Source organism: Callospermophilus lateralis, chromosome 1 (assembly GCF_048772815.1).
Source record: "Callospermophilus lateralis isolate mCalLat2 chromosome 1, mCalLat2.hap1, whole genome shotgun sequence".
NCBI lineage: Eukaryota > Metazoa > Chordata > Mammalia > Rodentia > Sciuridae > Callospermophilus > Callospermophilus lateralis.
Genome location: NC_135305.1, coordinates 8,190,964 through 8,216,651, shown reverse-complemented (window position 1 = coordinate 8,216,651; position 25,688 = coordinate 8,190,964). Strand labels below are relative to the sequence as shown.

General features: G+C 40.2%; 1 protein-coding gene across 2 annotated transcripts in view; it reads left to right on the top strand.

Annotated features, from left to right (window-relative positions):
• Cul1 (cullin 1) overlaps window positions 1–25,688 on the top strand; it is a 90,951-nt gene that overhangs the window by 13,103 nt on the left and 52,160 nt on the right. For both annotated transcript variants that reach the window (XM_076832353.1, XM_076832342.1), the window contains exon 2: window positions 22,125–22,425. In XM_076832353.1, the coding sequence (XP_076688468.1) occupies window positions 22,286–22,425 (140 nt within the window). In that variant the 5' untranslated portion in view covers window positions 22,125–22,285. The remainder of the gene's footprint in view (window positions 1–22,124; window positions 22,426–25,688) is intronic.

Below are 25,688 nucleotides of genomic sequence, written 5' to 3'. Positions count from 1 at the left end.
AGCCCAAGGGCACTTTACCATTGAGCCACATCTCCAGCCCATTTTTTATTGCTGAGGCTAGCTTTGGACTCTAATTCTCCTGCCTCAGCCTCCCAAGCAGCTGGGATTAAAGTGTGCACCACCACACCCAACTTGCATGAGTTTTGTTGTTGTTGTTGTTTGTTTTTTTAAGAGAGAGAGAGAGAGAGAGAATTTTTTTAATATTTATTTTTTAGTTTTCGGCAGACACAACATCTTTGTTTGTAAGTGGTGCTGAGGATTGAACCCCGGCACGCATGCCAGGCGAGCGTGCTACCGATTGAGCCACATCCCCAGCCCCCAATTGCATGAGTTTTAAGATAGAATGATATTTCAAAGAAAATGTGATCTTTATCAGCTTCTTAAACTGGATCCTCAGATCTGATAGAATGCAAAGGAATGCCCCGCTTCTGCTGATAGGAACATTTTGGTGGGAATTTTGGAGAATTACTACCTTAGTTTTATCCATTACCGAAGGTATTGTGAAGTTTTAGGCAATGTTAATTTACTTCATTTTGACTTAAAAAATAGTAGTAGTGTCCCCACTGCAGAAAATTAAATACAGGCACAGAAGTTAAGAAATGTTAAGTTCCACAAACATGCATATATGTTTGCATGTTAGGTGTTTGAAATAGTCTTTGTCACTCACAGTGATATGAATAGTGGCCCTTAAGCTATTTCTGTATAAGAAATGTGGGTTTTTTTGTTTTGTTTTGGTACCAGGGGTTGAACTTGGGGCACTTGACTGCTGAATCACATCCCAAGCCCATTTTTTGTATTTTATTTAAAGACAGGTCTCACTGAGTTGCTTAGCACCTTGCTGTTGCTGAGGCTGACTTTGAACTTGCAATCTTCCTGTCTCAGCCTCTTGAGCTGCTGGGATTACAGGCATGTGCCACCACACTTGGCAAGAAATGTGTTTTTTAGGGTAACTCAGCACCAACGGTCAGAACTGAAAAGGCACTGAGTGGCACAGGCTGAACATCCCTAATTTGAAAAGTTTAAATCCAAAAATACTCTAAAATCTAACATTATTTGATGTTTGAGGACCAACATTATGCCACTAGTGGATAGTTCCACAGCTGACTTCACATGACTTGTCACAGTGAAAACATAGGTACATTAAAAATACTATGTAAATGTGCCTTCAGTCTGTGTGTATAAAGTGTATATGAAACATAAATGAATTTCTGGTTTAGATTTGGTTCGCATCCACAAAATATATGACTGTATATATGCAAATACTCCCAAGTCTGAGATATCTCTGGTCCCAAGCATTTCCGAAAAGGGTTACTCAGCCTATAATACTTATTAACCTTGTTAGAGCCTATGGGTTTTTGTTTTTTTTTCCTATTTCAATTTTTTAAGAAGTTCCAGTTGCCATTTGCTAAATTGGTTTTATGATCTACACAGTAATGGATTAAAGCCCTCTGTTCAAAAAACAAACATGGTATATATAGATGATCAAATGTAATTCCGCTTCTTCTTGTTTTACAATGAATGAAAATTCTTGGCAGTAAAATGCATACAAGTACCAGTCTCCATCATTGAGGAAAAGCATTGCACTGGAACTGAGAATTGAAATCTAGTTCTCCACAGCTCCAAATAGTTTATTTGGACAAACTGGTTAATCTGTATAACAACTATCAGGTGTAATGTGCTCATAGTTTTTTTGTACAGTTTTAGCTTTTACAGCAACTATACCAGCAATGCTTGTGGTACCCTACTTAGAAGTTCTGCAGTCATTAAAGTAGAAAAAATAATAGATATTGACTGAATTAAAATTGTTAAAAACAATTTTAAGACTTTGAGGGCTTTGTATATAGATTAAATTTTAAAAGGGTGCTCTTCTGGGCTGGGGCTGTGTAGCTCAGTGGTTTGTGTAGCTCAGTGGTAGAGCGCTTGCCTAGCATGTGTGAGGCACTGGGTTTGATCCTCAGCACCACATAAAAATAAAGGTATTTGTGTCCATCTACAACTAAGAACAATTAAAAAGGGGCAGGGGCTTCTTCTGTTAATTGTCCAGGTACCATGTCTAAGAGAATAAAAATTGTGGATTGGGGCTGTAGCTCAGTGATACAGCGCTTACCTAGTGTGCCAAGGACCTCGGTTTGATGCCTCGTGCTGCAAAAACAAATAGTGAAGGCCCTCAAAAAGCAAGAAAACAAGACCTGGGGATATAGCTCAGTTGGTAGAGTGCTTGCCTTGCATGTACAAAATCCTGGTTCAATCCCCAGCAACACACACACACACACACACACACACACACACACACACAGGGGCATGACAGCAAAAACCAGAGAACAGAATTTGTTTTCTAATTCTTGAGGTGCTCATAGGAGAAAGTGAGAAAATTCATACTTGATCTGTTTCTCATGATTGTAAAATGTGTGTGGGGGATTGAATTAAATTAGTGTAAGTATTTATATTATGTAATTAGAAGAACCAAAGATTGACAGCTAGAAGGCCAATATATTAATTCATTTAGTAAATTTTAGTGTCTGCTAATTTCATAGCTCAGTTGGCTTTTAGAAAGTGGGAGAAACAGAGGAGATAACTGAAGTTTGAATTATATTTGCTCTTGTACTACCCCAGGATGTGGATCTTGGTTTTATTTAAGTCTTTAAAATGATCAGTATTAATAGTTTTCATGGCTTGTTTGAATAATTTTATTCCTCTTAAATTTGTATTTAAATATAAACATTGTGGCCTTCCCTTTAGTAATAGTATTCTAACTAGGCCAAGGGAAAATAAAATGCCAGAAGTATCTTAAGAGATTTGAGTATGTCCCTAAAATATTTGGAGTACTTATCTGTATTTCTAGAACACCTGTATTGGCCAAGACACCCACTATTGAGTGGAGAGGATTAAAGTGTGAACAAGTTACCTGGGCACGAGCACAGAACAGGGGCCTGCAGATAAGAAGTATTGCTCCCATTAAATCTCTAGATTTTTCTACACAAAGAATAACCTTTACTGGTACATTTTCCAGTTGTACATAAAAAAGATATAAATGTAAAATCTACTTAGTAAAATATTCATTTTTCAAATAAGCAATAATTATCAAGAAGCCTAATTTTGAATTAAGAAAAATAAGTATAACATTAAATACTGGCTTTTGTTTACTAATGTTTTCTAGCTTTTAAAATTGTAAGTGTGTATCATGAGTGCAAAATATAAAAGTCAAAAATAAGCTGCTACTTTGATTTTTATTTTTTACAAATATTATTTTACTTTTATTTTTACAAATATTACAAGCATAATTATTCAGCAATTATGGCTTGTAATAGTCAACAAAAAATGGCCTTGTATTTAATGGGTTTTAACCATTTCCTGGTTAAAACCATGTTAGATGGATCCTTAAGAATTTTCTCCAAAGAAGAAATTTTCTTACAAAGAAGCAAGCTACCACTGGGGGATTCCTGCTGTGTACAAGGTATAGGACTGGATGTTTATGATGTCTCTAATATTAGCCTTTATACAGCAGTTCTGAGAATTCAATATTTTGGTGTTTAATCTCCCAACCTTTTTTTAAAAAAAAATTTTATTTTTTTATATTTATTTTTTAGTTGGACACAATATCTTTATTTATTTATTTTTATGTGGTGCTGAGGATCGAACCCAGGGCCTTGCATGTGCTAGGCAAGCGCTCTACCGCTGAGCCACAACCCCAGCCACCCCCCAACCTTTTTAAGGTATAATTGACAAAACTTGTTTATGATATATATATATATATACCTTGACATATGTGTATATTGTGAAATGATTAAATCAAGCCAATCACATACTTATTTTTTTGTGGTGAGAACTTTGAAGGTTTACTCTTAGAACTTTTTGTTCCTTTTAAAGTAAGTTTCAAGTATATAGAACATTATTATTAACTACATTCGGTATTCTGTACAGTATATCTCCAGAGCTCATTCATCCTGTGTAACTGAATTTTATACCTTTGACAGACATCTCCCCACTGCCACCCCTGTGTTTAATTTTTAAAGATTGTTTTAAAGTGAGTGAAGAGAATTCGGAACCTAGGTGAATCTGACTAGCATGCTCACTTGTTTCAGATTCTTCCTATTTGTTTCTTCTCTGCAGTGCATGGTATTGTTTTCTTGGTGCCATCTGAGTTGGGATCATCTTTTACTAGAAGTCATCAGGAGCAGTAGGAAGCATGAACACACCTAGGCAGGATGTGGTCGACCCTGTTCCAGACTTTGAATTCAGGGTTAAGTTCATTCAATTTTGAAACATGCATAAAAAAGTTTTTTATTATTATTTTTGAATGAAGTATGTGGTTTATTTTGGAAGTTGAAGCATGAGAGCTGTCACATGTTTGTATGTTGATAATCGTTATATTTATATCCTAGCTTTAGAACTTAAAAGGAAGCCTCCTGTCCCTTTCACACTGTCACTGTATGTATAATGGTGAAGGGGGGGATAATAGTCATCCCCTCTCTTAGTCTGTTTCTGTTAGCAACAGAGCTGATGTCCTCCCTTCACCTTTGTTTTGATAGGCTGTTTTCTCTTTCCACGGGACTGCAGCTGGTTTTGTTGCCTTCCACTTTACTAGAGCTCCATTCTCTGTGCCTGTCCTGGGGGTTGAACCCAGGGTCTTAAGTGTAGTCATTCCATCACTGAATTATGTCTACTGCCTGGAGCTGAGTTTTGCTTTTTTTTTTTTTTTTTTAAATACTGAGGATTGAATTTATGCTAGGCATGTGCTCTACCACTGAGCTACATCCCCAACCCTTTCTACTTTTTTGGGGGGGGAGACAGAATCTCACTGAGTTGCCCAGGCTGGCCTTGAACTTGTCAGGTCTCCTGCTTTAGCCTCCCAAGTAGCTGGGAATACAGGTGTCCACCACAGCACCCAACTGGAGCTTTGTTCTGAAGCCACCAGTCTTCTGACACTCACTACAGTGACTTTTTTATGGTAGAACTTTCCTTGATGTATCTTCAACCTTTGCTGCTGTTGAACTAGAAGTTGCATTAACTAACTATTCTTTACTTGCTGTTCCTGGCCTCCTGGTTCTCCTACCTGTATATTCTGGGGGTGTTGGAGGGGAGACAGGGACTCGCTGTCCCTGAGTCCTCTGACTATAAGCTTTAGTTCTCATCTCTGTTCATTCTTTATACTTTGAAGATGTTATCCAGGCTGATGCCTATAATTTTACCTTTTTTCCCCCTGTTACTAAATTTATTTAATCAGAGGTGATTTCCTTTGAGCTACAGTTTTGTTTTTTAAACTGCCTGCTTGGGCATTTTCATTTTGGTGTTTTTATAATCACTTCACATTCAACATGTCTTAAGATTATGCTCTTCACCTCCTCTACATTCATTCTCTTCACATAACTTAGCCGTTTCTCTTAATAATGCCAACTTTCTTATGTAAAGTTTCTCTCAAATTCCCTTTACCCTGGGATTTTGCCAGCATGAGGGTTTTTAAATTGAGTGCTCAGTTTAGTGATATAAAGATTTTCAAGTAAACACAGTTAGGAATATCTGAATGATCCACATTGAATTTTGTATATGTGAGTTTATATTTATTTACTCTTATAGTGTTGCCAGGTGATTCCCTAAAGCAGAGGATGTGATTGGTTGAGAGATTGGTTGAGATCCTGTAGGCAAATAAGTTCCAAGATGTTTTTATAGCTTTTGCAGTGTGACTTTTTTTTACTTTTTTCATCATGAAAGATGAAGAATTCCACTTTTAACCTATTTGCTGAGTATTATTGCTGAGTGAGTTCTGTCACTACTGTAATTCCAAAGTATTGATGACTGTAAATGATTCTGGCAGTTACTGTCATGGGACAATGGAAAATCTCTTGTTGAAAAAGAGCCCTGCGGAAACCACTGTGGTTTGTTATCAGCATGCTAAGTGATGGGATTGTCAGATTTCAGTCAGGGGTAGTGAAAATAAAGGTGTTATTTCTTCTCTGTCTTTATTTACAGGCCCCCGAGTTCTCTATGGGCCCCACTGAAGTCTCGCTGCCACCTTGGTCCTATCCTGGGTCCCCCTCGGTGGGGAGCCATCTTCATCAGCTTGTCCTCCCAGTTTTTCTTTTTGAAAAGAAAAGCAGATCTCTCTGCTTGTGTTCACTCCCCTCCCCATGCTCTTTGGAATTGTAGCAGCTACAGGAAAGGCAGCATTGTTCAGTCATCTCTGCTGGGAAGTCCCTGTGCCCGTGCCTGGACGTCCTCCTCCTTCCTTTTCACACCGTTATGTGAACCTGCCAGAGTTCAGTCTTCTTGTCCCATTTGTGGAGTTTTGGGTCGATTTCCAGTCTTTTGCCGTGACTAAACTTCAATTTACAACTCTTGTGGTTTTGACCAGTTTATTTATTCATTTATTTATTTTTAGTTGTCAGTGGACCTTTATGTATTTATTTATACATGGTGCTCAGAATCGAGCCCGGTGCCTCACACAGGCTAGGCAAGTGCTCTACCACTGAGCCACAGCCCCAGCCCTGGCTGGTTTATTCCTAGAAGTGGATTGCTGGGTCAGAGGGTAAATGTGTCTGTCTTGTTATTAGAAATGGCCAAATTCTGGTTCATATCATTGAGCATTTTCCACCAGGCAAGTTGTTTTGAATTGCCAGTGTAACCAGAGATAGTTTATTGGAGGTTAGGAAATACAGATTTGAGACACAGCCTTTATCATCCTTAATTCTTCTCTCCCTGAGCCACCCAAATCCAGTCAGTTGAGTGATTGTGACTGTGATCTCTATTTTGGGTTGTCTTTGCTGCTAGCCTTTCTTTTTGCATGGTGCTGGTCTAAGTTGAGTGATGTTCCCATTAATGCCACGCCTGTGTCCTTTCTCATGCAAACTCCACAGAGCGCAGACTGCTATTTCTAAAATCACGTCTGTTGTAGGGCTTCCCTCCTGAAGCCTTCATAACTGTTACCACACAGAACAAAGGCCTTGAGTTGGAGTTGGCCTACCCGTGCCTGCCTGCCTGCCCGCCCGCCCCGCCTGCCCTGCCACCCAGCTGCTTGCATCAGCCCCACATACTCTCGTGTGATTTGTTTTTCTGCCTCTTGCTCATCCCTGTACAACACCCTTCCTGTACCTCTTATGTTCAAATCCTAATTGTTCTTTGCGAAGCTGCGGAAAATATTGATTTCACCAAAGCCTTCTTGACCATTGTGGCCTAGAATGAGTTCTTTCCCCCTGAACTAGTTGCTGCCATTTTTGTGTGTAATTAGGAGGTAAACCCTGTATACCATGTACCTCTTCCCATACCTTGAGGCAAGTCTTCTTTATGTATTTCCAGCTGTTTATATATTGTTGTAGGACAGTACAAGCTCTTCTGTTAGAAATGGGCTTGCTTTCTGGTGGAATACTGCATTTGGTGCTTATGCTAAGACTTATGTGTCTGCAGATCCCTGCCATCTTGTAGAGAGAGGTGCATTCGCTTCTGTGGATGAGCAGAACTGGACAGTTTGTTCACAGCTAGCATGCTTTAAATTTGGTGTTTTTCTTAACAGTTTTATTGAGACATGATTCTAATAACCACAAAATTCACTCATTTTAAGTGTATAAAGTCAAGAATTTTTAGGAAAGTCACAGTTGTGCCGCCATCACCACTACCTAATGTATGAACAGTTCCATTACCCCAAAAGATTCCTGTGCCTGTTTGCTGTCACTCCAGGCAACCATTAATCTACTTTCTATCCTGGACATAACACATAGTAAATCAGGTATGACACGTGGTCCTCTGCATGTGGCCTTCACCTGGAACAATGTTTGGCGGTTCATCCCTGCTGCATTGGTACTCCATCCTTTATTGTCAGGTAGTCTGCAGCTGTGTGGCTGTGCTGTGGTCTGCTTATCCATTTATCATTGATGGATGAACATTTGGGTTATCTACTTTTGGGCTATTATAAATAATAAACTATGAACACATTCGTGTACAAGTCTTTGAGTGCATGTATGTTTTCTTGCTTGGGGAGTAGTAGTAGAATTGATGAGTCATGGTAAATTTGTTTTAACTGAACCAGGACTTTTAATGCCCCTGATGTTTACTAGCTTTAAATAAAGATAAATGAGGCAATGTAGGCATGTATGATATTTTCAGGTACTGACAACTCAACTTTGAATTCGTTCTAGAAGCAAAATTTACTTGGGCATTATTTATATTGCTTCTCTGATTATAGCCTTGGACTCAAAGTTCGTTCCTCCCTCCCTCCCTTCCTTCCTTCCTTTCTTCCTTCCTTCTTTCCACCACTGAGCCCCATCCCCAGCCTTTTAATTTTTTTTTCTTGCCTCCTGGGGTGCTGGGATTACAGGTATGCAATACTGTACCTGGCTACCTTAAAGCTTTTCAAAGTCCTTAGATAAGTAGAGATAAAACTTAGCTAATGTTTCTGACAAGCTGTTTATTACTATATTTGTCCCCAGTGCTGAGAATCCAACCTAAGGCCTCTTGCATTTTAGGCAAGCATCCTACCACTTAGCTCCATCTCCATTCCTAATTTAATTTTTGAATGCTTCTTGTTAATTGTAATTTTTTGAATAGAAATTCCTCTAGTTCTATATAGAAAGGAGATAATTTTAAATTTTTCAAGTGTGAATTTTGAGAACCTTGTATTTCTTCTTTTTTTAATTCATTATTTTTTTAATTCTACTTAATCGTACAGGACAAAAGAATGCATTTTAATTCATCGTACACAAATGGAGCGTGACATTTTAATTCTCTGGTTGTACACGATGTAGAGAAGCACCATTCGTGCAGTCGTACATGTACCTAGGGTAACAATGTCCATCTCATTCCACCATCTTTCCTAACCCCACCCTCCCCTTTGCCCAATACAAAGTTCTGCCATTCTTCCCATTCCCCGCCCCACTCCATTCTTACTTTGCTTAACATAATATTCCCCAACTCCATCCATTTACCTGCAGATGCCATAATGCTGAGTAATCTTCCATTGTGTAGGTATACCACAGATTCTTTATCTGTTCATATATTGATGGGTATTTAGGTTGGTTCCTCGGTTTAGCTATTGTAAATTCGGTTGCTATAAACATTGGTGTGCATGTATCACTGTAGTATGCTGATTTTAAGTCCTTTGGGTATAGACTGAGGAGTGAGATAGCTGGGTCAAATGGTGGTTCATTCCAAGTTTTCTGAGGAGTCTCCATACTGCTTTCCAAAGTAGTTGCACCAATTTGCAGTCCCACCAGCAATTATGAGTGTGCCTTTTCCCCCACATCCTCTCCAACACTTATTATTGCTTGTATTCTTGATAACTGCCATAATGACTGGGGTGAGATGAAATCTTAGAGTAGTTTTGATTTGCATTTCTCAAATTACTAAAGGTGTTGAACATTTTTTCATATATTTATTGATCACTTGTATATCTTCTTCTGAGAGGTGTCTGTTCAGTTCCTTAGCCCATTTATTGATTGGGTTGTTTATTTATTTATTTATTGGTATTAAGTTTTTTGAGTTCTTTATGTATACTGGAGAGCAGTGCTCTATCTGATGTGCATGTGGTAAAAATTTGATCCCATATTGTAGACTCTCTCCTCACCTCATTGATTGTTTCTTTTGCTGAGAAGAAGCTTTTAGTTTGACTTCATCCCATTTATTGATTCTTTTTTTAATATTTTTTTTTGGTTATAAGTGGACACAATATCTTTATTTTATTTTTATGTGGTGATGAGGATTGAACCCAGTGCCTCACGCATGACAGGTGAGTACTCTACCTCTGAGCCACAACCCCAGCCCCCCATTTATTGATTCTTGATTTTATTTCTTGAGCTTTAAGAGTCTTGTTAAAGAAGTCAGGGCCTAATCTGACATGATGAAGATTTGGACCTACTTTTTCTTCTATTAGGTGCAGGGTCTCTGGTTTAATACCTAGGTCCTTGATCTACTTTGAGTTAAGTTTTGTGCATGGTGAGAGAGAGGTTTAATTTCCTTTTGCTATGTACGGATTTCTAGTTTTACCGGCACCATTTGTTGAAGAGGCTATCCTTTCTCCACTGTATGTTTTTGTTGCCTTTGTCTAGTATGAGATAGCTGTATTTATGTTGTTTGGTCTCTGTGTCTTCTATTCTTTACCATTGGTCTACATGTCTGTTTTGGTGCCAGTGCCATGCTGTTTTTGTTACTGTTTCTCTGTAGTATAGTTTAAGGTCTGGTGTTGTGATGTCTCCTGTTTCAGCTCTTCTTGCTAAGGATTGCTTTGGCTATTCTTGATTTCTTATTTTTCCAAATGAATTTCATGATTGCTTTTTCTAGTTCTATGAAGAATGTCATTGTGATTTCAATAGGAATTGCATTAAATCTGTATAAGAGTTTTGGTAGTATGGTCATTTTGACGATATTAACTCATCCTATCCAAGAGCATGGGGGATCTTTCCATCTTCTAAGGTCTTCTTCAGTTTTCTTCTTTAGTGTTCTATAGTTTTCATTGTAGAGGTCTTTAACCTCTTTTGTTAGTGACTCCCGAGGTTTGCTTTTTTTTTTTTTTTTTTTTTTTTTTTGAGGCTATTTTGAATTGGGTAGTTTTTTCCTAATTTCTCTTTCAGTGGATTCATCACTTTTATATAGAAGTGCATTTGATTTAGGGGTATTGGTTTTTATATCCTGCTACTTGGCTGAATTTATTTGTTCTAGAAGTTTTCTGGTGGAATTTTTTTTTTAATCTTCTAAATATAGAATTATGTCGTTGGCAGATTAGTGGCAGTTTGAGTTCTTAATTTCTTTTGTCTGTCTGATTGTTCTGGCTAGAATTTTAAGGACTATGTTGAATAGAAGTGGTGAAAGAGGGCATCCCTGTTTTGTTCCAGTTTTTAGAGGGAATGCTTTCAATTTTTCTCCATTTAGAATGATGTTGGCCTTGGGCTTAGCATAGATAGCTTTTACAATGTTGAGGTATAAACCTTGAATTTTAGTAATCAAGTCATTGAGTCTTACCTAAACTAGTAAATGCCTTTCTTGGCTGTTGTATAAGTAGAACTCTAATTATTGAATGCATAAACTGTTATTCTGTCTTTATAAGATATTAGTTCTTGTCTTGTCATCTAAGCTAAAGTTCCTTCTGGATTAAGGAAAATTGGCTAAAATTAAAAATAATTAATAATCAGATGTAAACTGGTGAAAATTGAAATGAAAGTTTAAAGTATTTTTGGAATTTAGTGTAAATAAAAGTCAAGTGTGTGAGTTTGATGGTTCTCCCTGTCCTGCTCTTTAGTAGCAGTTTGGACTTATTACCCAGTTATGTCAGGAAACTCACTGTCTTTTTGCATGGTTCCCTTGGAAGTCAGCTTGTAATCTGAAATTGAAGGGTAGCTCTCAGTGTCCTTAGGGAAATGGAATGAGCAACACTCACCTGCAGCACTGAGCAGGGGGTGGAAAGAACTGGGTTTTAGAGTGTAGTTCCAGGGTTGGAATCCTTACCATTGATGAGTGGCAGAGTGGGTTTGGGCAAACGATTTCACATCTCTGAGCCTGAGTGCCCTCATCTGTGAGATGTCGGTAGTGTCGTGTAGAGAGCGTAGCTGTCTGAGGATTGGTGAGTTAGTGCTTAGAGCTTCTGGTGGCACAGTGTGGAGGAGCCCCCATGAGCAGGAGTTCTCCCTTGCGTAGTTGATAAATGGCCATGGCATGATTCTGTTTGATGGCTCCAACCTGGAGGAGGTGGCTGTGAGCGTGGGGTATATAAGCAGAGTATAGAAGGTCACTGGCCCTCATTCAAAACGAGGGCCTGTTTGTGGAAGAAAGTTCCTTGGGCAGCAGTGTGGACTGGAGGGGCGAGACTGGTGACAAAGCATTTTAGACCCCTTAGTCAGTGACTCCAGGAGAGAGAATGTCCGGACCCCAGCAGTTGTGAGTAATAAAGAGAAGTGAATGGGTTTAAGAGGGTGAGGACAGGCGGCAGCTGCTGCTGCTCCTTCAGGAGGTGGAGAGACCAACCCACAGGCTAAGCCTGTAATGAGCAGCTTTGCAGAAGGCCTGGGGAGGGAGGGTGGGTGGGTTGTGGGGGCTAGGAGGGGAGGGCAGCCCTGGCTTCACTCCTGGGTCTCGGGTTGGAGTAACTGAGGCTTCTATTCAAGAGTTTGGAACATGGGAGTTTGTGGCCTTTGAAAGACATGGGGGAAAGGAGGGAAGAGGAACTGGCCAAGGCATGCAGCGGCCACGTGGGTCGGAGGTGTCACAGCAGCACCTGCTGCTAGTTGCCATTTTTCTTACTCCTCAGATTTTTAAGAAGCCTGTTCCTAAAATGCTGACGGTAACTGCGTCAGGTTTGCACCTCCAGGCGTTCCTTTCCTTTCCTCCAGGCAGTGTGAGTGACCTCCCCTGCAGTGTCCCCCACGGGCCGCATGGAGCTCACTCTTCTCACACCCAGGAACCCTTCAGCCGCTAATAATTTCCTTTTGGATATGTCAAAGAGATGGTAATAAAACATAGGGTGCTGCACAAGGAGCTGAGAAGCGAGTGGATTGCAACAGGCCCACAGCCAGCCCCCGGGACCCCAGCTGTGAAGGCTCCGAGGGCTTCCCCGAGCTGTTCCTGCCGCAGGTCTTTCATGGCTGTTTGTCCCCTGGCTCATTTTGCTTTTCTTTCTCTCATCGCCTTATATGTTGTGTGGTTCGGCTGAGTTTTTGTTAGCTTTTAATTATGGAGTGTAGAAATCTCGGTGCCCCTTGCATCTCATAGTTCTTTTCCCGTAGCATTTAGAAGTAAATACAGTCATCGTGTCATTTTACCCACAGAAGCATGTACCATCAACAGTAGGGGTTTGGTTTTGTTTATTTTCTTTCTAAAACATAAGTGCAATGAAACCATGGTGGCCAGTAGTTAATGGCAGGGGGAGCTCCAACCTGCTTTTCTTTTGTAAAAATGCTTTTTAAAAATTAATCTTATGTGTGGAAATGGTGCCATATGTCATGTGCCTTCTGTGACTTTTTCACGTGGATTCTGAGAGACGCGGCTGCCAAGCAGTAGCTGCAGTCCACTCGTTTGTGTATGGTGTTGTGTGATTGTCCCATCATGGCTTTGTCCCATCATGGCTTCCGTGTGAGTCTCCTGCCGGGGAGCATGGAGGGTTGTTTCTAGAGTGTTCTTTTCCTTCTCTAAGCAGTGCACAGTTGCTGTGCCTGTGTGTTCCTGATGAGGAGAAACGGGGGTTCTTTAGGTCTGAGGTGCTCACTGCACGTTTCACATCTCACACCTGAGTGTTGTGCCTGCTCCCACCAGGTGTTAGGAAATTAAAAGTTACTTTATTGAGTAGTGTCTAGGAATATTTTTTAAAGTGTCACTGAGCTAGATAAGCTGAATTGAGTCTTATTTTATATTTAATAGTGAATTTTAACTATTTTTATTAACTCAAATATAGACTTTTTAATGATATACCAAAACATTTTGTCTTGCTGCTTCTATACTTGTAGATTTTTTCAAAAGCTACCAATTTGTACCAGAGTAGTTGTCATCTTTTCTTGAAAGAGCTTATTTCTTGTGTTCCTGTCACAACTCTGATTTGAATCATCTCAGTTTAACACTCTTCAACATTGGCTTTGGCAGTAGTATCTGGGAAATGTGTTTGGTCTTAATTTATAGAAATGGAGGCAAATATTTCACATTTATGGGCAAAAATGGTGTCTGGGTTTTGAAGAGTTTAAGGAGGGACACAGTTACAGTCTGTGATGCAGCAAGTAGAGATTTATTCATACTCACTGATCACTCGGGAGCGTAGCATTCTTCTTGGAGCTCTAGGACTTGCCAGGGGAGTGATGCATGAGGAGACAACGCAACTTGTTTGGGTCAGATATGGTGAAGAGACACTGGCCCTCTGGGGCCAGATCCTGCAAGGTGGAGGCCAGCCTCCTGAAACCAGTGGTCCTTTCTCTCCCGTATTTGGTTGCGAGCCTCAGGTCACCTTTCCATCGTCTGAACTGGTGTGTCCCAGCTGCCTGGGATGTCCTCTGGCCAAGGCCTGTGCCCCATTCCCTCACTTTTCGCTCCACTTGTGACTAGGAGCACTCTGGAGTCCTAGTCACCAATAGGAAACAACCCGTGGCCTCTTGTCACCTTCCTCCCAGCCCTTACTAAGGACGAAGACTTTTCACAGCTATTTCAGGTACACCTGTTCCATTGTCCTCCAGCATCCCTGGGCCTCATGGTCCACACCTGTTCGTTCATACCACAGAGAATCCAGAAGTGACTCTTTGGAAGCTCTGTGGCTTGCCTGTTTCTCCTCTGTGTAGTGGCCACCACTAATTGCCAGATCTAGAAGTTCAGTGGACCCTCTGGCCCTGTCCAGAGCCTCCCTCACTCTTAACACCTATGGTCATAGGCAGCAGCCCTTCACATGGGAAGCCTGCCAGGGTGTCCTGCCTCCTTTCCTTGAGGTTCTTTTTGTTCCTGTCATTCATAGACATGGCCCTGCCTTAGTTTCTCACCCAGATGTTGCCCTGCAGAGCAGTGATCTGCATGTCTGCCTGCCAGCCTTGCCTCCTGTTCCATCCTGTGCCATTTTCTCTAAAGGCAGAGAGAGAATTGTTGGGGTCTGGGGGCAGATCACATGGCCTTTCTGTTTGTTCATCCTTCTCAGTGTTCCTAGTCTGCTTTTCTAGCCCTCCCATCCTATTCCAATTTCTTCCTTTCCCTCACCCCTTCCTTCCTTCTTGGATTGAACCCAGGATGCTGTGCCACAGAGCTACACCGCCAGTCATTTTTAGTTTAAGATAGGATCTCTCTGGGTTGCCCAGACTGACCTTGTGATCCTCCTGCCTTAGCCTGCAGAGATCCTCCACGCCTGAGATGACAGGCATGCTGACCTAGCCCATTCTAGTTTGGAACTCTTGTTAAGGTCACCACCAACTTACACAAAACTCAACTGAGAAGGTACATTCAGATATAATGACAATGACAGAAATAGCATCTGCCAAGCACTGTCGCCTCATTTAACAGCCTTACTGCAAGTCCATAGGCAGGTGAAGAGACGTAAAGGAATCTGCTCAAGGTCATAGGAAAAGATAATGGCAGTTTTATGTGGCCTCATTAGGCCCAGCCACCAAACCACTGCCTTTTCATCTCCTGGCTTCTAGTTCACAGTTACAAACTCTCTGGGTTCCTTGTCACCCTAGTGCTGGGGATTGAACCCAGGGCCCTGTGCCTATGAGACAAGTACTCTACCAGCGAGCTACATCCCAGTCCCCCAGTCGGTTCTTAAATGTTACTCAGAACTGTTTAAGCCCATTCATTAGCTGTGATTTCTGTGATTTTTGGTGGTTCCCAGAATCAAGCAGCATCTTTTAGAAATAAACCCAGAGCCAGTCCAGTCTTCTCTTCTGTGCTGTAGTCCCCTGTGGCCAGTTGTCCAGGTAACCTTCAAGTCTGCTGTGTTTGTTCCTGTCCTAATAGGTGGCGTCATAATTCACCTGATAGTTGTCATGTAGATACAGGTAGGTCTTTATCTGCATTCCTAAAGTAGGCAAAAAATAAATACTTGCAAGGCGTGTTTTGCAGTATTATTTAAAATTGTTTAAAAGACTTGAAAGCTTTTTAGTAGGAGACTACTAGTTCAATGAGTATAAAATATTATATAGCTCTCTGTATTATATTAAGTAAAGTGAGGTGTAGCTCATTTTTAAGTGAAAAAGTTTGCAGAACAGTGTGTGGTACCCAGAGAGCTGGGCGGGGGGGGGTGGTCAACACAAATAACACTGTTTGGGGGTGGGGGCATTCCTTGCAGTTCTAGATTTTCTTGAGAAACAGTCCAAGATACATTCTGGAAAATAAATGCTATGGCCAAGTGAGTTTGAGTGAAAATGTTTTATACTAAAAATATTTTTTTCTGGGCAGTTCATAAGACATGTTCAGTCATTAAGGCTTCTGAAGTGTTGTAGCAACAAAGTATTTCACTTGACTAGAGCTGCTACTTCCCAGATTCCCTTGGTGTTCAGTTCAGTTGACGTTCCAATTAGTGTTTTGTGGAAGACTTGTAAGTGCACTTTTTAAAAGGCCTTTCAATATGCATGGGTAAAACTTTGAATTTCTAGTATCAAAGAGGAAATACATTTTCAGGATTCTTGGAGGTCCTTTAGTTGTTGAGTTAGTTGATAATTTTACTCAGTGAAGGAATCTTATACAACACTAATCTTGAAATGGGCTACTTAGTTCACAGTTCACATTGTTAGAAAGCTTGTTTAATGAATCAGTTGACTTATCTCCTTTTGGAATGAGGTTTTTCTGATAGACGAGTCCTTAAATATCCAGTCCCCCTTCTTTTGTTAGACCTGCTTATTTTGACTGTTGTGTTCCATCCCATTCTCATTGTCCTAAGATGAAATGACTGAAGGAGGACAACAGCATATGCTGTGGCAATCTGCACAGCTTTGAGTAACCAGTGGCCAGAGTGTGTGAAGGTACAATTGGGTGTCCTGTCCTTGATCACCTATCAGGAAAACGGTCTTTGTGGAGTTGAAGGGGGCTTGTGAGTGGTGAGGGACCTGTGGCCACTTGAACTGGCATTTGTTTCCCTTGTTGGTGACCTCCTGTCTGCCAGCTGCTGGGGCCTTGCTCCAAAGTCATGCAGTAGAGGATCTGAAGATGTGTCCTGAAACTTGCGGACCTTCATACCATAGTTTGGTGAACACTAATGCCAAGCGTACTTTCAAAACAGCCTGATGGGCTAAGTGTGTTTTGTTTTTTGTTTTTGTCATTATCTGTAGGTTAGGCGGACCTCCTAAGCTTTCTGACTACATGGTGTAATTAGGTAAAGGTCTTAACCTTTTACCTAAAACCATTTGGCCTTTGACTTGACTTTTATGAAGTCTGCTTAAGATTATTGATGGTTTTTGATGGCCTGGATATGAGGTAGAGGGTACCTAAAGTGGTACATTTCTGGAAATTCAACATTGTGACAGATAAGCCAGCTTTTTTGCGGGGCGGGAGTACTGGGGATTGAACTCAGGGGCACTCAACCACTGAGCCACATCCACAGCCCTATGTTATATTTTATTTAGAGACAGGGTCTCACTGAGTTGCTTAGCCCCTCCCTTTTGCTGAGGATGGCTTTGAGCCACTGGGATTACAGGCATGTGCCATCACGCCTGGCCAGACTAGCCTTTTGTGGGCACCTGTGTTCTGCTTCATTGCTCCATGCAGTTTTGCAGTCAGTTCATTCAGTTAGAAGGCTGGCCTGCGGCACCAGGTGAAGCACTGACTACAGCTTTGGTGGGCCGACACCATAGTCCTCTTCCCTCTGCCCGGTGAGCTCCTGCTCTTCCTCTCACAGGTGTGCATCCCTAAGAAGCATCTTCCACCCTAGCTGGGTCTCAACATCTGCCCTAGAAGCCCAGCCTGAGATCAGCAGATCTACTGCTGCTGGTCAGCCACTCTTTTCAGACATTTTTGTGGTGCTTACATTTGACATTTTCATTTAGACTTACTTTTAGGTTCCTTTGCTGTATTAGTTAAAAATGTTTTATGTATGTAGGTATGAGGTTCTCCAGGGGATATTAAAAATATAAGGTAAGGTCATCCCCTTTACACTTGCCCACTTACATAGGTAAGGACTTGTGAATGTTTGAAAACCTCAGAACGTCAGCGTGTAGACTTTGAATATTCAGTAGTTTCAACTAGAAAAAGGGAATGGATAGATGGAGAATAATAAATATATAACATCAGGACTAGAAGGTTTTGCCAAGTTCTCACCTTACTCTGAATGTAAGCTGAATGTGTAGCTCAGTTATCACATGTAGAACTGGATGTAGGAGTGTATAATAAAAGAAACCTGACATTGAACATGAAAAGGATGCATATGACTCAAGGGATCAGAAGTATAATATAAAGAATAACAACACGTGAAGAACACACGTCAGACATATTGCATATGCAGGACAGGAGAGCAGAGGTGCTAATAGGAGAATCCACACTGGCTGTTTTTGTTTGGTGTATTTTAACTTTCGAAAGGACAAGTGGTATACTGACCTTTTCCTTTTTACTGTTGGGATATTTTAGTGTTTGTCTTTATTTTTAAAAACACTTTTTCTTTGGGGGGGGGTACCAGAGACTTAACCTAGAGGTGCCTTATCACAAAGCCACATCCCCAGCCTTTTTTTTTAATATCTTTTTTTAAAATTATTTTTTAGTTATAGACGGACACAATATCTTTTTTATTTTTATTTATTTTTTTATGTGGTACTGAGGATTAAACCCAGTGCCTCACATGTACAAGGTAAGCACTCTTGCCACTGAGCCACTCCCCAGGGACCCTCCCAAGCCCTTTTTAAAAACAGTCTTAGGGCTGGGGATGTGGCTCAAGCGGTAGTGCGCTCACCTGGCATGTGTGCGGCCCAGGTTCCATCCTCAGCACCACATACAAACAAAGATGTTGTGTCCGCCAAAAAAACTAAAAAATAAATATTAAAAAAATTCTCATTCTTTCTTTCTCTCTCTCTCTCTCTTTAAAAAAATTTAAAAAGTAAAAATAAAAACAGTCTTGTTAAATTGCTTATGGTCTCACTAAGTTGCTGGCCTCTAATGTTCAATCTTCCTGCCTCAGCCTCCTGAGTTGCTGGGATTACAGGTGTGTGCCACCGTGCTCAGCTGGGAAGTAAATTTTAGTCTAAAATTGAATGTTTGAAGGCAGAAGTTTAAAAGAAACTAGATAGAGATTGTTGTAGAGATTCTTAAGGGACTTTGAGCAAATTTAGATGCTCTATGGTATTGGATTTTCATATTTGTAGATCTTTTAGAAATTTACAACTATTCAGTTCCTTAATTTATTCTTTTATATGTGCAAAACTTTGAGCTTTGTGCTGGGCTCTCTACTGGGTTTTCAACATAACCTGGTAGGCAAAAGAGAAAGTATGCCCTGGATCTTCACACCCATGAAGCAGTGTGTCACAGTGAGGAAACAAGCATGGGCCACCACTTTGGACAAGTGTGAAGAAAGGAAGGTCCCATGTTATACACAAGCCTGACCTCTTCTCTGACTCCCCAGTCAATCTCACCTGAGTGTCATATTTCACCACATAATTGTCACATTTTATGCCTTTTTTTTTCTTTTTTGCAAAAGGGGCAACCATTAATGAAGATTCTTTTTCCTTCCCCTAGTAGTACTTAAAAATAATTTTTTACCTGTCTTTGGTGCAAGATTAGGGTGTTGAGAATATAGATTATAATTAAATAGTCCGAATCTATGCACATCATTTCTTTGTGACAGTTAAAGTGAACATTTTTCCAGTGTAGAAAAAAGTTAATACATTAGTTTCATTAATAACATTAATACATATGTTTAGTCAAAATATTAAAGTTGAGAAAATTTACCATGTGGTGAAGTATGCACTTAACAATATTTAATCTTCTGAGTCTGAGGATTCTGTGCTGCTGTCGGTGACACTGTCTTCATTGCCACTTATGTGAGGTGTGTCTACCATTAGCACTTGCCCCAGGTGGCCTTCAGGAATATTCTGACCATGTACCTATGCTGAGGATTCTAGGCTCTGGCTCCCAGTACAGCAAAAACAGTGCATGTCTGTGTGCCATTGGTGAATACCTTGCTGCTCTTTAACTCTTGAGTGGCCTGACACAGTCAGTCATGTCACTCAATGACTCCCTGTGAAAGGTCTAAACCAGGGAGGCACATTTCAAGCCAGCCCAGGAAGGAGAGGAGTCTGTGTGTCGACCCTGGGAAAAAAAAGGGGAGCTTTGTAAGATGCAAGTGGGCAGAAAGAAGGGTCTGGTTGTGCTGCATTAGGATTTTCCTGTTCTGACTCTCTGGTGTCCCCATTGCTCTTAGGATGACAGCTTATTCAGAATTAGGATGACAACAATTTTAGACTGATAGGTAGGTCAGAAAGGGATGAGAGCATACAAATGGACACAGTTACCAGACTCTGTTTAGACTATTAAAACAGTGGCCCAGGTAAGGGATCATGGAGATTACCGTAGGAGGAAATGACATTGAGCAAGTCAGCCTTGACAGCTAACATCAGTAGCTTGAATATGAAAGATGAGGCACCAGCATCCTTCCCAGATTTCTGACGCTTAGATACAATGGCGTTGCCACTACACAGGTGGGCAGTGATGGTGGAGAATGGAGCTAGAGGCAGAGAACATTTTCCTCAGTTGTTGGTGGAAATTAGAAGAGAAGAAAAAGTCAAAGAACATCTAGATGCATGTGAGAAAGCTTATCCAAGGTAGAATTAACTCTCCTGTTAATGCTAGTTTGGGCAGTCAAAGTGGGAAATTAGAACAGGGTTGGGGAAGAGAGAGGTCCATCCATGGTCAGGTGGCAAGTGCCAGTCCAGATGTGCTAAGCGTTATCAAGTAGGATGTCACTATGATCCTCCCCAGGCAGAGGAAAGAAGGACCGATTCAAGACCCACATTAGAAACATTTGCAGAGCGATTGCTGAGTTGTTAGTTCTTTGTACTCAAGGAGTCCTTCTGCTAGATATGTTCTCAGTTCACATTTGAACATATCTATTTGAGTTCAGTGGTGTGGTTTCAGAAAATGTTAACTCCTACAAGCTTAGATTATAAGTATTAGAGATGATTCAGGTATTGGTAGTTCAAACTTATCCATAGGCACAACCCCCAAGGTCCTTAAATGTGCCTTGGGCTACTCGGAGCCCAGTGATGTGGAGAGACATGGAATGTTCTGAACTCCTGATGGCAACTCAGACCTGGATCCACAGGCTCTGGCAACCTTGTTGCCCTTGTTGTCTTAGATCCCTTGAGCTCTCCAATGGTCATTACAATAATTCAGAAGTGTTTCTTGATTTAAACCAGAAATATGTATTCAAAACCTTCACATTTTGATGTGGTATACACAGACAACCCTTACAAGTATGCCTGAAATATGCTGTGCATTAAGAAGTGTTAACTTACATAGTATCAAGAAACATTAACTTATCCAGCATTAAGAAGCATTAAATTATACAGTATTAAGAGCGTTATACAATATTGATGCCAGGTATGGTGGCACACACTTGTAATCCCAGGCATTTGAGGGGCTGAGCCAGGAGGATTGTGAGTTCAAAGTCAGCCCCAGCAACTTAGTGAGGCCCTAAGCGACTCAGTAAGATCCTGTATTTAAATAAAATATTAAAAAGGGCTGGTTAAAACACCCTTGGGTTCAATCCCTGGTACCTAATAATAAAAATTTTAAAAATATATATTGACTACCAAGGGCCTTTATGGATCCAAGATCTGAAACATAGATTGTGTTTCACAGTAGCTTCATGTGCTTGGAAATAATAGCCATTACCACTTGTTAAACATTTTCTGTGTATAAATATTTTACATACGTTATCTTTTTTTAGGTATTACAACAGCCGTTTGAGGAAAGTGATTTGTCATGTAGAAAGCTGAAGCTTAGAGAATTTAAGCAGCTCGCCCATATCTACCTAGTAGGTGAGAAGCTGAGCTTCAAGTCCAGGACACGTTGTAAATTTTGATAGTTCTTGCCAAATTCTCTTCTACAAGGAAGTGCCCATATCCTCTCATCTTCTCCTTCACCAACATTCACCTTCTTGTCAAATGATAAGCAAAAAAATTACTAAAACTCATAGTTATTGAGATTGAATGAGTTTTCCTATTTATTTGCTATTTGTGTTTCTGGGAATTTCTTTTTTTTTTTCCTTCTTCTTTTTTTTTAAATATTTATTTATTTATTTATTTTTAGTTCTCGGCGGACACATCATCTTTGTTTGTATGTGGTGCTGAGGATCGAACCCGGGCAGCACGCATGCCAGGCGAGCGCGCTACCGCTTGAGCCACATCCCCAGCCCATGGGAATTTCTTGAGCATGTCCTTTGACCTTTTTTCTTCAAGTTTGTTTTCCTAATGCCTATGTAGGTCAAGTTATGATATTTTAAGTATATTGATAATTTTAGAAGTAAAGAAAGGCAACAGTTTCTACTTGTGCAAAGTTTTACCCAACTTTTCTCATGAGTGAAGGAATTATGGATGAAATGTCAAGTGAACATGTTTCTACACATGGACTGTGTAATGAATGTTTCACATTTCCTCAGGGCAAGAGCAGTGCCTGCTGATGCCCAGATTCAGTCTTTTTGTCAGCGTGTGTCACCATGTTACCTGCTCAGGGATGTTAGAAAAGATTAATTCCCTTTATTTCTTCTTCAGGTTTGCCTGCAATGAGATTCCATTCTTCACACTTAAAGGACATCCTTTCTGAGCTGCCGTGAATGAATTTGGAATGATACTGTATATTTTCAACTAATGGAGAAATAGCTGTGTCTTGAATAAGGATCGCTGCCCTGGACGACTTCAGAACATTGCTCACAATGTCATCAAACAGGAGTCAGAATCCCCATGGACTGAAGCAGATTGGCCTTGACCAGATCTGGGATGACCTCAGAGCTGGAATCCAGCAAGTGTACACCAGACAAAGCATGGCCAAGTCCAGATACATGGAACTCTACACGTATCCTCCTGCTTGAGCTGAGATTTGTTTGTTAAGAATTTTGATTATTTACCATTTTGATTTTTGAATCATTAGAAATCTTACTTCATGTTTACTCTTCCCAGTTCATCCTATAATACACTCACCAACTTTGTTTTTTGCTTTAATTTTTGAGCAGAGGTAAGATTTGACTAGTAATCTCATGCATTGCTGTTCAGTATGGTAGCCACCAACTACATGCAGATATTCACATTTAAAATAGGTTGCTTCTCCACATTTACTAGCCCCGTGTCCATGGATTCCACAGACCAGCCATTTAAAATATTTGGGAAATTTTGATCTCTGTTGTGAATATGTGCATACTTTTTTTCCTGTCATCATTCCCCAAACAGTGTAGTATAGCAGTTGTTCATATTGCACTAGGTGTTTTAAATCATTAGAGATGACTTTCAAGGGTATGGGAGGGTGTGCATTAGGTTATGTGCAAATGCTGCACCATTTTATATGAGACTTGAGAATCTGGATTTTGGTATGGAGGAGGTCCTGGATATTGAAGGACAGCAATAATTTACAAAGATTCAGTTCCTAGCCACATTTCAGATATTCAGTAGTGGGATACTGGAATGTGCCTATAACGTAGAAAGTTCCAGAGACAGTGCTGGCTTAAGCAGGGATTGGTTCATTTAAATGCCTTCTTGTTCTGGGACAGAGTTGAGTAGTTGCATCAGAAACAGTTTAGCCCACAAAGCCTGAAGTATTTCCCGTGTGGCCTTCACAGGCAGCTGTTGACCTGATCAAAAGGAACAGCACATGGAGTGAAAGTTTGACCATTATGGCTCCAACATACGAATATGTTATTAATAAAGCATTTTACTCATTATTTAGTCCAAGATATGTACAAGGGATTGTGCTGCAAACCACAAAGATTATGAGGGTATGAAAGACGTAGCTCCTGCTGTCATGATGTACTTACTTAGAGGGTCTTGGTTCCATACAGATACAAAATGGAAATTAAAGCTAACTCAGAGCAGATTGCTACTGATTTTAGGACTTTAAAGTTGCCAATTTAATGAAGATTTCAGTGATTATCAAACTAGGTTATGTGATGCTATAGTGTACCTTTAAATTTTAAATATTTTAGAATCCTAAAAAAATTAACATTAATTATAGATATGAAACTGTCTCTAATTAATTAAAACTTATTGTATGGGATACATATGTAAATACACTTACATTGTAGAACACTTTTTAAAAATTAGTTTTCTTGAAAAAGAATTCATCCATTTTAAAGTGTACAGTTCAGTGGTTTTCAGTATATTTAGTTTTGCTACTATTACTATGTTAATTTTAGAACATTTTCATTACTAAAAAGACACCTTGTTCCCACTAGCATTCAGTCTCCACATTCCCCTCCCCTTGTCCCTGGCAGTCTCCTTTCTGTCTCTGGATTTGTCTCTGATGGGCTGTTGGTGTAAATGGACTTGCAGAGCACAAGGCCTTGTGTCTAGTTTCTTGCCATGGGGTGGTGTCTTGTGCTTATCTTTGTAGCACTGTCAGAACCTTGTTTCTCTTGATGAGTGAATCTCATGGCCCTTTTACATTTGTGTATCCATTCATCACTGAAGGCTTTGGGCTTATTTCTGCTTTGGATTGTTAGGAGTGCTGGTATGAACATCACGGTCCCCTGTTCCCCTGGGGCTCTGCCTGAGTGGAATCTCTAAGTCATTGTCATGTAGGTTTTTATTTATTTTTATTTTTTTAAGGAAAGGGTTTTATTGCTTTGCTAGCAAAGGGGAAACACAGGGGATTCCTGTCCCAGAGGCTGTGATTCTGCCCATCAGGGGAAAAGAGGTCCTTTTAAAAAGATGATTCAAAGGCTACATTCCAGTTCTCTGTCTGGAGTTGTAATTCACTTGTTAATTTGGGAGACAGTCTTTTCTTAGATCTTTTGGAACCATTCCTAAGTTTGATTTACTTCATTCCTGAGGTGGGTGTGTGCTCAAGGACTGATAATTCTGCCTAGGATGGGGAAGAAAGATAATTCTGTTTCCCCTGAGATTAGGGAGGAGGAGGAGGAGGGGAAGAGAAAAATGTTTTAAAAATAAATCCTGGGGCTGGGATTGTGGTTCAGCAGTAGAGCGCTCGCCTAGCATGGGCAGGACCCAGGTTGATTCTCAGCACCACACAAAAAAAATAAAGGGATTGTGTTGTGTCCATCTACACCTAAAAAATATTAAAAAATAAGTCCTAGTGGCAGCGCAGCAAGGGACATGTATAATACTTTTAAGGAAGGGCCAGTTTTCAGGAATTATTGAATTATTTTATTCTATAAATAATTATAATTTGTAACTATTCTGATAACTGCAACTTGAATTTTTTTAAGGACTGCCACTCTTTGTTTTTGAAGTACCAAAGCTCAAAACCAGAGTCTCGAAAATGCTATGCAAGTACACTCTCACTGTACCATATCCCCAGCCCAGAACTGCCACTCTTAAATTGGGTATTATTCTTTTCCTTTCAGTTTTCCTTGAGAAAATAATAGCTTCATTTATTTATTGAAGTTGGAAAATCTAAACTGAGTTTAAAGTATCTTAATTTAATTCTTCAGCTATTATCTAAAAAATAAGAGCTACAATTTGAGTCCTGGGTGTCAGGCAGTATGCTGGGAACCTTCTACTTCTGACCCCAGGCTCGGCTCAGCCTGAGGACTGGTGAAGGGAGCCTCTGTCGATGCTGGAAATGGGTGTCCCAAAGTGTATTTTACTTGTATTTGGAAGACACATGCGTTTTCTAGAGAAATTGACCTACTTCTGGATGTGAAACAAGTATTCTTAGAACCTCTAGGGGCCTCTGGCATTTGTGTTTACTATAATAGGAGGGAGATTATTAAATGTTTTTTTTGATTTTTTTTTTTTTTTCCAATTCAAAATGGCAAAGGAAAGAGGGGAGTTTAGGGAAAGGGGGAAAAAATCCCAGCCTCTATAAAGAGCAACATCTAATTCAGTTAATTTGTTTATATACCCTTCTCAAAGGTTTTTTTCTTCTCAAGTTTTAACCTCAAGCCCTTGCTCTTTTTCTGACTAGTATACACATCTGGTTTTTTGTCATGGCTGACACTACAGGTGGTTATGATAACTTTTTTTTTCTTATTTTGCAGTGCAACATAGTACTGTCCAAGTAAGTGGGTAAATAACAGATTTCTTTCCATTTGAAATTGAAATAGGTAGTGAAACTTCTTAGTTTATTGATACCATTACATATCAGATTCTGTGCTGGGCTCCAGA